The sequence below is a fragment of the Bicyclus anynana genome, chromosome 6, assembly GCF_947172395.1.
Source record: "Bicyclus anynana chromosome 6, ilBicAnyn1.1, whole genome shotgun sequence".
Classification (NCBI taxonomy): Eukaryota; Metazoa; Arthropoda; class Insecta; order Lepidoptera; family Nymphalidae; genus Bicyclus; species Bicyclus anynana.
The window spans coordinates 17,923,831-17,934,412 of record NC_069088.1 but is presented as its reverse complement, the minus strand read 5'-3'; the positions used below and the strand labels follow the sequence as shown (position 1 = coordinate 17,934,412).

The 10,582-nt window shown below is 37.7% G+C and overlaps 2 protein-coding genes across 3 annotated transcripts; both read left to right on the top strand.

Moving 5' to 3' along the window:
* The first annotated feature begins 61 nt into the window (after positions 1 to 61).
* Positions 62 to 6,921, top strand: LOC112050215 (uncharacterized). 2 transcript variants are annotated; one of them, XM_052882126.1, is made up of 10 exons: positions 62 to 695; positions 1,034 to 1,227; positions 1,852 to 2,049; positions 2,611 to 2,880; positions 3,634 to 3,733; positions 3,929 to 4,096; positions 4,437 to 4,557; positions 5,586 to 5,694; positions 6,288 to 6,394; positions 6,740 to 6,921. In XM_052882126.1, exons 2-10 carry the CDS (start codon positions 1,064 to 1,066, stop codon positions 6,871 to 6,873), a joined length of 1,371 nt encoding a protein of 456 aa, XP_052738086.1. In that variant the 5' UTR covers positions 62 to 695; positions 1,034 to 1,063; the 3' UTR covers positions 6,874 to 6,921. The 2 variants fall into 2 exon arrangements, 1 of the variants encoding a protein (XP_052738086.1); XR_008250914.1 differs by having other exon boundaries at positions 62 to 1,227; positions 6,293 to 6,394; positions 6,740 to 6,772.
* A 598-nt stretch (positions 6,922 to 7,519) lies between these two features.
* LOC112050217 (probable U3 small nucleolar RNA-associated protein 11) lies at positions 7,520 to 10,531 on the top strand. Its single transcript, XM_024088423.2, has 4 exons — positions 7,520 to 7,895; positions 8,687 to 8,812; positions 9,442 to 9,630; positions 10,304 to 10,531. The coding sequence occupies exons 1-4, from the start codon at positions 7,665 to 7,667 to the stop codon at positions 10,511 to 10,513; spliced, it is 756 nt and encodes a 251-aa protein (XP_023944191.2). The 5' UTR covers positions 7,520 to 7,664; the 3' UTR covers positions 10,514 to 10,531.
* The last annotated feature ends 51 nt before the right edge of the window (positions 10,532 to 10,582 follow it).

Genomic DNA, 10,582 nt, shown 5'->3' with positions numbered 1-10,582 from the left:
ATTATTTGAATATCATTATTAATAAAGCGATGCTGCTTGGTGGCAAAACAGCATGGCGGTAGTATAGTTTTTCAGAAGTGTTTTTGTAGAGCTCTACTACCTACTGTAAATTGCTTCCACGTGTTATGTTTATTTATATTTTCCAATCGATCACAACAATGGCGACAAGCGGCCGTCGAGCATGTAATTATTGCTAATTGCGGGTTAACTATCCGATCACAATCGTTGACATTCACGTTGTTTCATAGAAAACGATTGTAGCACAATCTATAGAAACTAAATTGTAGTTGAACTTTAGAAGTAGCTTTTAAATTAGGATTTAGAAAACCTAACTATATTTATGAGAATAGTTTGTGTTTATTAGAGTTTCTTCATATTATTAAAGCTTACAATTCATCACTTATCAGTAGAGTTAGACTCCTGTATTTGTATAAAAGTGTAGGTATGGTATAGGTTTTGATTTTACGCTTGTATAAAACTTCTTAGCAATTTTTTTTTATAGTTATTGATGAATCAATCAGATAGAGACCGTCGTGCCACGCTAAGGCGTGACAACTCACCGGACTCTGACTGAAGCCAGGTGCAAGCTCTAAAACTCTACGCTAACATTTTAGGAAAAGTACTAATTTATAAACTTTTCTCACCCCAAGAACGACCCCGATAGAATACTAAATCAATCGCTTTGCCAGAACAAGGTAATTAATGTTGTTACAAACCTGCAAGATTGTTATCTAAACGCGGGGCTAATCGATCACTAGTGCCACACGATCGCCTGATAATGATCAAATTATAAGGTTGACAGACACCATTAATGGACAACGGACATGGATGGAACTTTTACATAAATCTATCTAACATTTGTATTGGCTGAACCGGTGTCGCCATTTAAAGAAAATGTCATAATCTCTTAAATTGTAATTAAGCTAGTAAATTCTCTAGATTTATTTTATTTTACTAAATGTAGCATACATGAGGAGTAAGGCATCAACAGCATTCCAATTTGGAGCAATAATAAAACAAATTGAATTTTTAGATCACATCTTATTGCTTCAACTCCATCACTATGTCTTTGAGAGTAGAAACTTCAAAAGTCTATCACACAAAGGACTTGGATAAACATGAGCCACGAGTGAAACAGTCGGGATGCAGCCGCGCAGTTCAAGAATTTTGCAGGGATACTACTCTACATGGATTTAAATATTTGGTCTCTACAAACTACTACGATCGGTGAGTGAAACATCATTGTAATTCTTCTGTCATTGCTACTCTTCCATTCGAACTCGTTCCCTACAGTTTTTTAAATTACCTACATTACAGTAGACATTCCAGTTAGTGTGTGTCACGACAGATTTCATGACTTGAAGTTTTTAACTGGATAACTTGATAACGTGATTTTAGAATTTGTTTTCTAACATCATTCATTTCTTAGTTTTTGTCTATTCGTAAATCTATCAAGAAAGAGCATTGGAATTTATACGAAATACTTTTTGTGAAACTGCTTCGGTAGTTAGCCTATGTTGCTTCAGATCACGGAGATCTTGGTTCGCGTTCTTACAGGAAATTCTCAGGAGCAATGCGGAGTTCGGTAGCCGTTAGTGTTACATCTGGAACACAGTGGCATAATTAATAATACACTCAAAGCAAAACTCTTATATAACCTTTTAACTGAATAGAGATTTAGCTAAAAAATGGGAGAAAAGGCGCAGAAGTGATCCAGAAGAATAGAAGCAGCAATCAACGAAAGATGCCTAAAAACCCCTTCCCGAAGTAATATTCACATCGGTACCGAGGATTGTAGGAGGTTTTAGTCCGTAGGGTTCCGTGTCTCCGTGAAAAAAAAAGTGTTGATAGCGTATGCTGGCTGCTATGCTGCTGCGCCAGCGCGTGCTGTGCCGGCGTGCTGTGCTCCGTGCTGTGGGCGCGCTTCCTGCAGGTGCCGGCGCTGCTGACGCTGCACGACCTGCGCGGACAGCTGGCCACGGTGCGCCTTCCGCTGGTGGCCGTGTGCCCGTCCGCAGAGGTCGTGGCCTACCACTTTGCAAACAATCTGTTAGTATACGTCTTGTACTCTGTCACTGTGTTTTTATTTAAAATGTCACCCGATGGATTTCATATCACCTGTAATAAAATTGGCAGTTCCGATTTAAAGTTACCTATCAATTTCGATTTTAAATAAGTTGATATGGTATTTATGTTGTGTCTGTGAATATTATGTTGGAACAAACAACACAAGTAAATTGTTCAAGACGTTTTTTTTATTGTAACAGCATACATTTTGTTTCATGTAAAAAAAGTGGAACATTAGACAAGCTATTTGTGAAATTGTAGAATTATCCCAGTTTGACTTGAAAGAGAACAAGAAAAACTTTTCCATTCTGGATCAGCTCTCTGACGAAAAACGATATTGAGTAAGAAGACTATAAACGCTACTGTTGGAGAAATGCTTCATCGTTTTACACACAATGGCATGCTTTTCTGTTTATTCTGTCGTCGTTTTAATAGTTTTGTTTCCAAAACCTAATTTCGTGCGATTCCAAGATAAGATAGATTAATTTCTAAAGGAGAATTGTTACCAAGGTGGTACCAATCACATTTCTTTCTGATCTTTAGATCAATACCTGAAAACATAACAGATCGTTTGCCAGTAATCCTGAACAATGTGTTGCGGAGGAAAAAGACGCAAAACAATCAGCTGGTCCTTCTAGAAGACGTTCTAGTGAGGAACAAGTTGACGCTGCCAGAGGCTCTGATGAGGGTGACTCCGTCGTGCCAGAGCATCGTGCTCAACTGCCGCTGGCACCGGTACACGATACCTTGCGAGATGCTGTTCGAGAAGGAGCTGACTGATTGGGGGGCGTGCTGTGTTTCCAGACCTTACAAGTAATGTTTTTATCTCTTAACAAATCATATCAAATTAGTTTTGTTTCAAGAAGGCCTGTAGTTTTCCTACAGTAATCCTGTGTTACGCATCACGACATATTTGGACACGTGATAAAAACACACTAACAGACGGAATCGAAAATATAGTTCTCTCTTTTGTTGTTGGGATGAAAAAAAGCGATATGTCAACGCTTGCTATGCCTACTGTTGCTATAAGTACTACTTTCTTTCAGGTTTCCTTTATCTGTGACGATAATGTTTCTGAATTCTGTTCGAGAGTCTATAAATCCGTTGTTCATCCGTTAATTTATATTAAAGTTGTTAGTTGCACAAGAGTTTACAGGATAGTAGTGTTGGATTCTTGTAATACAGTTATTTACATCCTCCAATTTTAACCCTTCAAGTGCATTTCCCACTCGATCTTTTTAATCTAGCGGGCACTTGACCTTTTTAATCTAGTTCGGACGAGCTAGTGGAAGTCAACAAAACTTTTACTGTTGCCCGCTCGCGGTCTCGCGGCAGTTGGCTAGCTTACTGTTGTTTGCAACAGCGTCTATACCAGCACTTTTGAAAACCTAACTTAACATTTTTTTTAATATTGTGTTACATGTTAGAATTTAGGTATATACCATCCTGTCTTGTATGCAGAAAAAAGCTGATCCAATTGATTTCATGAGTTTTTATATTAGAATGTAGAACTCCGGATAGCCTTTGGATAACCAACTTATCAAACCTAACGAAGTGGTTTTTCAGCCTGAAGCTCAACGAAGTGATGAAATTGCAACTGGGACAAATCAGGAGGCTAACAGTCGCGGTGCAGTGTTCAGACCAGTCTATATTTAACGGATGCGAGGTAAACTTATGAATTTCCTTCATGGAAAAAGATCAAATGAACATCATATCTCAATTTAAAATTGTGTATCTACATTGTTTTATAAACATTAATAATATTGGCGTTAGAAAAGAAATTTCGTAATACCCTTTTTTCGGTTTGCGAGTCGTAAATTAATCATTTTATGGTCAGTTTCCATTGCTAAGCCTATTCCAGTTTTACACAAAGTACGACGGCGAGGAGTGGGTGCAGCCCAAGTCGCTGGACCCCGGCCACGAGTACCTCGCGCACATCAGCTTCACCTCGTTCGTGGACAGCGACCCCGACAAGCTCACTGACGCCACTTGCGTCATCACCGCGGGCTACTCCAGGAACCGGTGTCTGGTATGTACTCTGTTCCAGTTTTACACAAAGTACGACGGCAAGGAATGGGTGCAGCAGGTCTCTATCAAGCTAACCTTATACTCGTCACCGTTTCTGGCGCCACTTTCATACTTTCCCTTACACATTAATGCCTTATATTTTCATGATATTATTTATCTATATGAATATTAAAGAGAACAGATTTGATTGTTTGTTCGTTTGCATTGAATTATTTATGAAACCCTGAACCAAAACATTATTTCACTGTTGGCTACACTATCCCCGAGTGCTAACTGCTATAGGCTATATTTTATCACTGTATTCCTAAAGGAACGGGAGCCAGTATGATGATTGTTTGCAGTTGGAGTGTCGGGAGCGACACTGCGGCTGCTCGGAGCCGCTGCGCGACGACAGGGAGAGCCAGAGCGCGCTCCGTCCATGTCTCGTGACACAGCTCGCCTGCTTGCGCACCAACTCTCTGGGTAAAGTCCGGCCGCTCAGAGGTTGCGTCTTTTTATTTTTTTTATTCTTTTACAGTTAGCCCTTGACTACAATCTCACCTGATGGTAAGTGATGATGCAGTCTTAAGACGAAAGCGGGTTAACTTGTTAAACTTAAAGGATGAAAATCCACACCCCTTTCGGTTTCTACACGACATGGTACCGGAACGCTAAAGAAAACCTCAATCATCCCATTCCCCTCCAATTCCCTTCCGTCTTATAAATCCACCGCGCATACCGCTGCGCCACGGAGGCCGTCGTTTCTGACAGGTCGTGCGAATGGGAAAAACATATTAAATTTTTGTTCTCTTTCTCTCTCACACACACACTCTCATGACCTACTTCACTAACCTGTCAGAAACGCAATCTCTATATAACTATCTCTATATACTATACAGTAAGCGTAAGCGATTGATAAGTTGATCACGTGGCCTGTAGATATTTATAATTAACTAACGGGCACCCGTGACTTCGTCTGCCCTTAGACCTGCTTAAATCTAGCGCTATAAACTACCTCCCTCCGAAATTTTATCTTTGTACGTCAAGCGATTTTCGAGATTTCGTGATATCTTTCGCATTTATTTATAATGAATGTCATCCCCTTACAACATGTTTTAGTTGACGAAACGTCAGCGTTTGTAGCAATAGAATTGATGGCTACAGACCCAGGTGAGATGAAGTTGGCATTTGGTGCGGATGAAATGTTATTTCCCTTCCCCGTTACCCCCTGTACTATACTTATACTATGAGTAATAGGTACACAGGAAGTAAAACTATAAGAAATTGTAATTGTTATCAATTGTTAATTATAATACTGTATGACTTTTTCATTTCAAAAGAGCAACTGTTGAGTTTCTTGCCGGTATCTTTTCAGCAGAACCTGCCTTCCGAACCGGTGGTAGAATCTTTACAAATAGTCAACAGACGTGTCAAAAGTGCTTGTATATTGAGCCTACTTGAAATAAATGAATTTTGAACAAGGTTTAATACAGAAATATATATATTTGCAGAACAGAATGACTCGTGCGACTGTCTGCCATCGTGCAAGAAAGTGTTCACGTACATGGCGCTGGAGTCCACCATTATGAACGCATTCGAGTATACTAACGATGACATATAGTAAGATTACTTCACATTTTTAGAGTTTATAATTTTCAAGTTCAAGTTTCTGTCGATGGATGAATAATAGTGATTCAAAATTAATTATAATGTAAAAAAATTAGATTGAAATAAAAAATCTGACCTTATTGTTCGTCCTCTTTTGAAAGGAAAAGTGATATTTTTAATTTTTATTGGTCAACAGTAAACGCAAGTCTCTTTTGTCATGAGATGTTTCGCGACACATAACTTATGCCTACAGGTTGCTACTGAGACCTTGAAAGAAAGAAAAACTCAGTATATCATAGCCTTACTCAGGAGTTGACCTGTCTGAATTCAGAATTTGCATGGGTCACATTAGAGATAGCTCTGCTAAAAAACAGTTCAATGCGTCTCACTCGAAGATCGCCGAGCTAGAAGTATCATTGACAATAACTCGATGACGCAAACAAAAATGGCAACCTTTGCGCACCAATACCGTCGCAATACAGCTTGTCTGTCAGTTAATGATAACAGATATGGTCTGTCGGATATACTTGGACTTAGAGTGTGCTCCTATCTTATTCTCTTATCCGTCAAATATGATGATGACGATGATGATTTGTTGGACCTAGCACAGGCCTCAACATCAGCACCGGCTCGGTGCTGCGCGTGGCGGTGCGACTGAGCGAGTCGCGCATGTATGTGGTCAACCCCACCGAGACGTGGATCACTCTGCTGTGTGAGTAGTGCTCATGCGTACTAATGATATAGAGAGGTAAGTTTGTGGTATTGTAGGGGGTAGTCTCTGAATCTACTGAACCGATTTTGAAAATTGTTTCACCAATGGAAAGTTTTTTGCGAGTGTCATAAACTATCCCCGTATTCCCACGGGACCGAACTACGCGGGGGAAATCGCAGGGCGTTAGCTAATTTTCAATATTTTGAAATGAGTGCACCGTATCATCTATGGAGTGCACATGCGATACGTTGTGTAGGTACTCTCCGAACGAATTTAATTTATTACTCGTATAGTCTGTGGTGCGTTAAAAAATCGTTGTTTTTAGCATAAAATTCTTTTTTATAGCTTCTCTGGGTGGAGTATTCAACATGTTCCTGGGAGTGGGCCTGTTCAGCGCACTGGAGGTACTATTCCTCATATTCGTGAGGCTACCTATCGCAATACGCAAGTCTACGAACATGGCTGATCCTGACATGTAATAATAGGAAATTGATGCACAATAAATGATTTCATTGCATTCACAATCATATCTTGTTTTATTTATTATTTTTAACGTGATCAACAAATCATAGATAAATTAGCCTATGGGTTTTATTCTGGTTGTATCTACAACCCTTTGACACCTATCTACAACCATTAATATATAGTCAAAGGGTTGTATCGCACCCAAATTCACAAACAATAATTTATTGTCTGTGAGGGGTATGTGGTGTATCGAAAATACTCAACACCAGTAGGTACATATGTTTTGTCTCCTTACTCCTTCGAGTACGTATTCTTTGATCCTTGAATTATGCAGTTATTTTGATTCGCAATACACATACCTTGTACCGACCCGCAAATCTATGCGCAAATCGTAAATCTAGGTATGATTTGATTAATTCTATTGAATATGATTCAAAAATATTCAAATACTCTAGGCCACAAACGGCTAAAAAGATAGAATCATAGAGTACATTGAATATAGGGTATAGAACCTAGGTACTCTAGGCCATAGAATTATAGGTACTTGTACCGACTCGTAAATCTATGCTCTTTGGAATCCTTGATTCAAAGTTGTTCTTCTGTGACACAAGCAATTTACGTGACAGATACGTTTTGTAAGTGGTTTGTTTGTGGTAGCCATGCATGTGTTTTTGACATTGACATTTGCATGTTGAAATCAACATTCTACATTTACAAACAATTTATATTTTTTTAATAAAAACAGCATCAAAGCAGTAATATTTAATACAAATATTGAAGACGGTTATATTTAACAACAAACAAAATGTCGTCTTGGAAGAAGGCAGCGAAGGCCAACCAAAAGACTCACAAAGAAAGACACCAGCCGGAGTCCAGGAAACACTTGGGGTTGTTAGAAAAAAAGAAGGACTACAAGTCACGGGCTAATGATTATCATCACAAGGGTAACACCCTCAAGCTGCTGCGGAAGAGGACGTTGGACAAAAATCCCGATGAGTTCTACTTTCATATGATTAACTCGAGAGTTAAAGATGGGGTACGTTCATTTAAATTTTAGAATTGTGTTCGATATCTTCAAGAAAATTATGTAGTTTTTGTAGTCATAGTTTCGTTTACAATAAACAAATATTAATTAAATAGTTAAATGCATTGATTCAACTTCATCATCATATTAGCCAATGGATGTTCTCTGCTGGACATACATCTTTATTTTGAGATTTCCAAACAACAGTCCTATAACATGTTTAATGTTATCAGTGTACTTAGTACTCGGGTTGTCCACCAACATTGCTCTTTCTGGTATGAGGTCTTTATTTTACCATCTTCTGATCCCAATGTTTCCATTTTCAAATTAAAATGTTTCAACTTAATGCATACATATTATCAGACCTCACTTCTCTAGGGGTTTGTAGAGACTTTTCACATGTACATACTTAAGTACATCTTTCCTTTGCTTCTTCTAATCTTATACTTATGTTCAGGATTCAAATTGAATTCTCAACTTTTAATTTTTCCATTCATTTGTAACAATTCAATTTAAACAATCTGGTTGTGACGAAGCTATCTGCTTAATGGAAGTGTAACACCCAAGAAGTAGTCTTAAAAATGTGATCATAAAACAGTAGGTCTCTGTACCATGACATATCTCGAGAAAAGAACAACAAATGTCACTTAATAGCAGCAAAATTAATAATATTACTTTTTTGTTGTGTTGGGACTAACACAACAAAAAGAGATTTATGTCTGTCGAAAACATGTCTTTTTCTCTTTACCTTTGTGTAGTTGACACTTGCTATAATTTTGCTATGTTCAATTAATGTATTTCAGGTGCATCATGAGCTGGAGAAAGAAGACGAGCACACTCCTCAGCAAGTGAAGCTGATGCAGACGCAGGACCTCAAGTATGTCAACATGAAGCGCACCATTGAGACCAGGAAAATACAGAGACTGCAGGTAACTAGCTGTGGTCTGTGGTGTCATCTATATAGATTTGATTTCTATGGCAATTTTAAGAGAAAAAATAGCCTTTATGCTGTAGCAGCCTATAATCTATCTCTGATCCAAATTTCATCCAAATTTGTTCTGCAGTTTTAGCATTATAAATAGCATAATTAACCTGTTTCTATTTAGGTGTTGTAAAGAGTTCAGATATTTAACAATTTCAATAGTTGATAGTAGTAATATGAATAATAACTAATTTTAAACACATGTATATAATAATATGTTTTCAATACTACAAAAAATTATTTCATTTTAGGTGAAATTAAATTTAACTCAAACGGAGTTTGAGTTGATTTGGTCTCAAACGGAGAATTTTCTTAATCCTCTATGTGTTCCGCGTTTGGCCAATGTGGTGGACTAAAGTCTAAACCCTCTAATCATAAGAGGGGACTTGTGCTCAACAGCGAGCATGAGTTATTAATAATGAAACTCAAAGTAGCACAGAATTTGTTTTTCAAACCATATTATTATTATTATTATTATTATTAAATGGTTCTCTCATAATTTAATTATTTGTAATGTCTTGTATTGTATATCACAATATTTTAGTGTTAAATAGTAAAATAACTTGTCTTATCCAGTCTCAGCTACACATGACAGAAGTAGCAGATTCCACACCGAACACGCACATATTCTACGTGGAGGAGGGAGAGGAGAAGAACTTTGACGTGGCCAGAAGACTGGACACACATCTGTCCCTCATCAACAGGAAGTCCAACAGACCTCGCCTTGCTGACATCAACAATATGACTTTGCCAGTAGTAGAAGAGGTAACTATTATAACCCTCTTGACTTGATACTTCTAATTTATCATGACAGTCAGCCTATTTTAGTTGACTTGGGGGCTTAAGTTCTGATCCTGGGTGTGTTCTTCAAACTTTTCAATTCCATGTGTCTCAAATGGTGAAGGAAGAACAACCTGCATAACTTTAATTATCTCTGTGTATGAGTCTGCCCATCAGCATTTGGCCAGTGTGGTGGAATATTAGCCTAACCCCTCTTATTCGGAGATGAGACTCGTTCTCAACAGTGAGTCAATGTATGGGTTTTTAATGATGAAGATGAAGATTATATAGTAGATTCCTACAAGCTATATTGATAGGTATAACAGACTTTATAGATGTACTTATATCATTGACCTCTTATAATAAAAAGGATGCACAATCATGTAGAAAATTTCACTTAAAAACTGGCCAATTTTGCTTTGACAGTTTGAGAATTATTGGTAAAGAAAATTATACCTTTAAATATAGTCCAATAATAAATGAAATCCAAAATTCAGAGCAAATTCAACCTTAAGGATTGAATTTAAGGTTGAATTTGCAAATGTGACTACTTGAATTGAGTGCCAAGAAGTTGTGTTTGGCACTCCTTGAGTGGGGAAGTTTTTTGGTCGCTGATTGTGCATCCACTTTCGATGACTTATATCTATATTTTTAACAGGTTATAAATTCAACAAGGAAAATAAAACAGAAGAGTTACAATGAGCTATCCAAGAGAATAGAGCGAGAGAAGCAGCTGACGGTAGTGCAACAGAAGATAGAGCTGAAGCGACATCTGAAGAACACGAAGGGCATGAAACCAAAGAAAATCCTTAAAGGCACCGCAGAATCAGCACCAGTATTTAAATTCCAATTTATGAGAAAGAAATAAATTAAGCTGAATATTTAACTTTTTTTTTCTTTTTTCTAAATATAAGTTTAAAAGGATTTTTCTATAAAA

Excerpts from the sequence above, each read along its gene's own strand:
- LOC112050215 (XM_052882126.1), top strand. The coding sequence starts at position 1,064 with ATGTCTTTGAGAGTAGAAACTTCAAAAGTCTATCACACAAAGGACTTG. Across the intron at positions 4,558-5,585 it reads CTTGCGCACCAACTCTCTGG|AACAGAATGACTCGTGCGAC; the intron begins GTAAAGTCCGGC and ends ATATATTTGCAG. Across the intron at positions 5,695-6,287 it reads TATACTAACGATGACATATA|CACAGGCCTCAACATCAGCA; the intron begins GTAAGATTACTT and ends TGTTGGACCTAG.
- LOC112050217 (XM_024088423.2), top strand. The coding sequence starts at position 7,665 with ATGTCGTCTTGGAAGAAGGCAGCGAAGGCCAACCAAAAGACTCACAAA. Across the intron at positions 7,896-8,686 it reads ACTCGAGAGTTAAAGATGGG|GTGCATCATGAGCTGGAGAA; the intron begins GTACGTTCATTT and ends AATGTATTTCAG. Across the intron at positions 8,813-9,441 it reads GGAAAATACAGAGACTGCAG|TCTCAGCTACACATGACAGA; the intron begins GTAACTAGCTGT and ends TGTCTTATCCAG.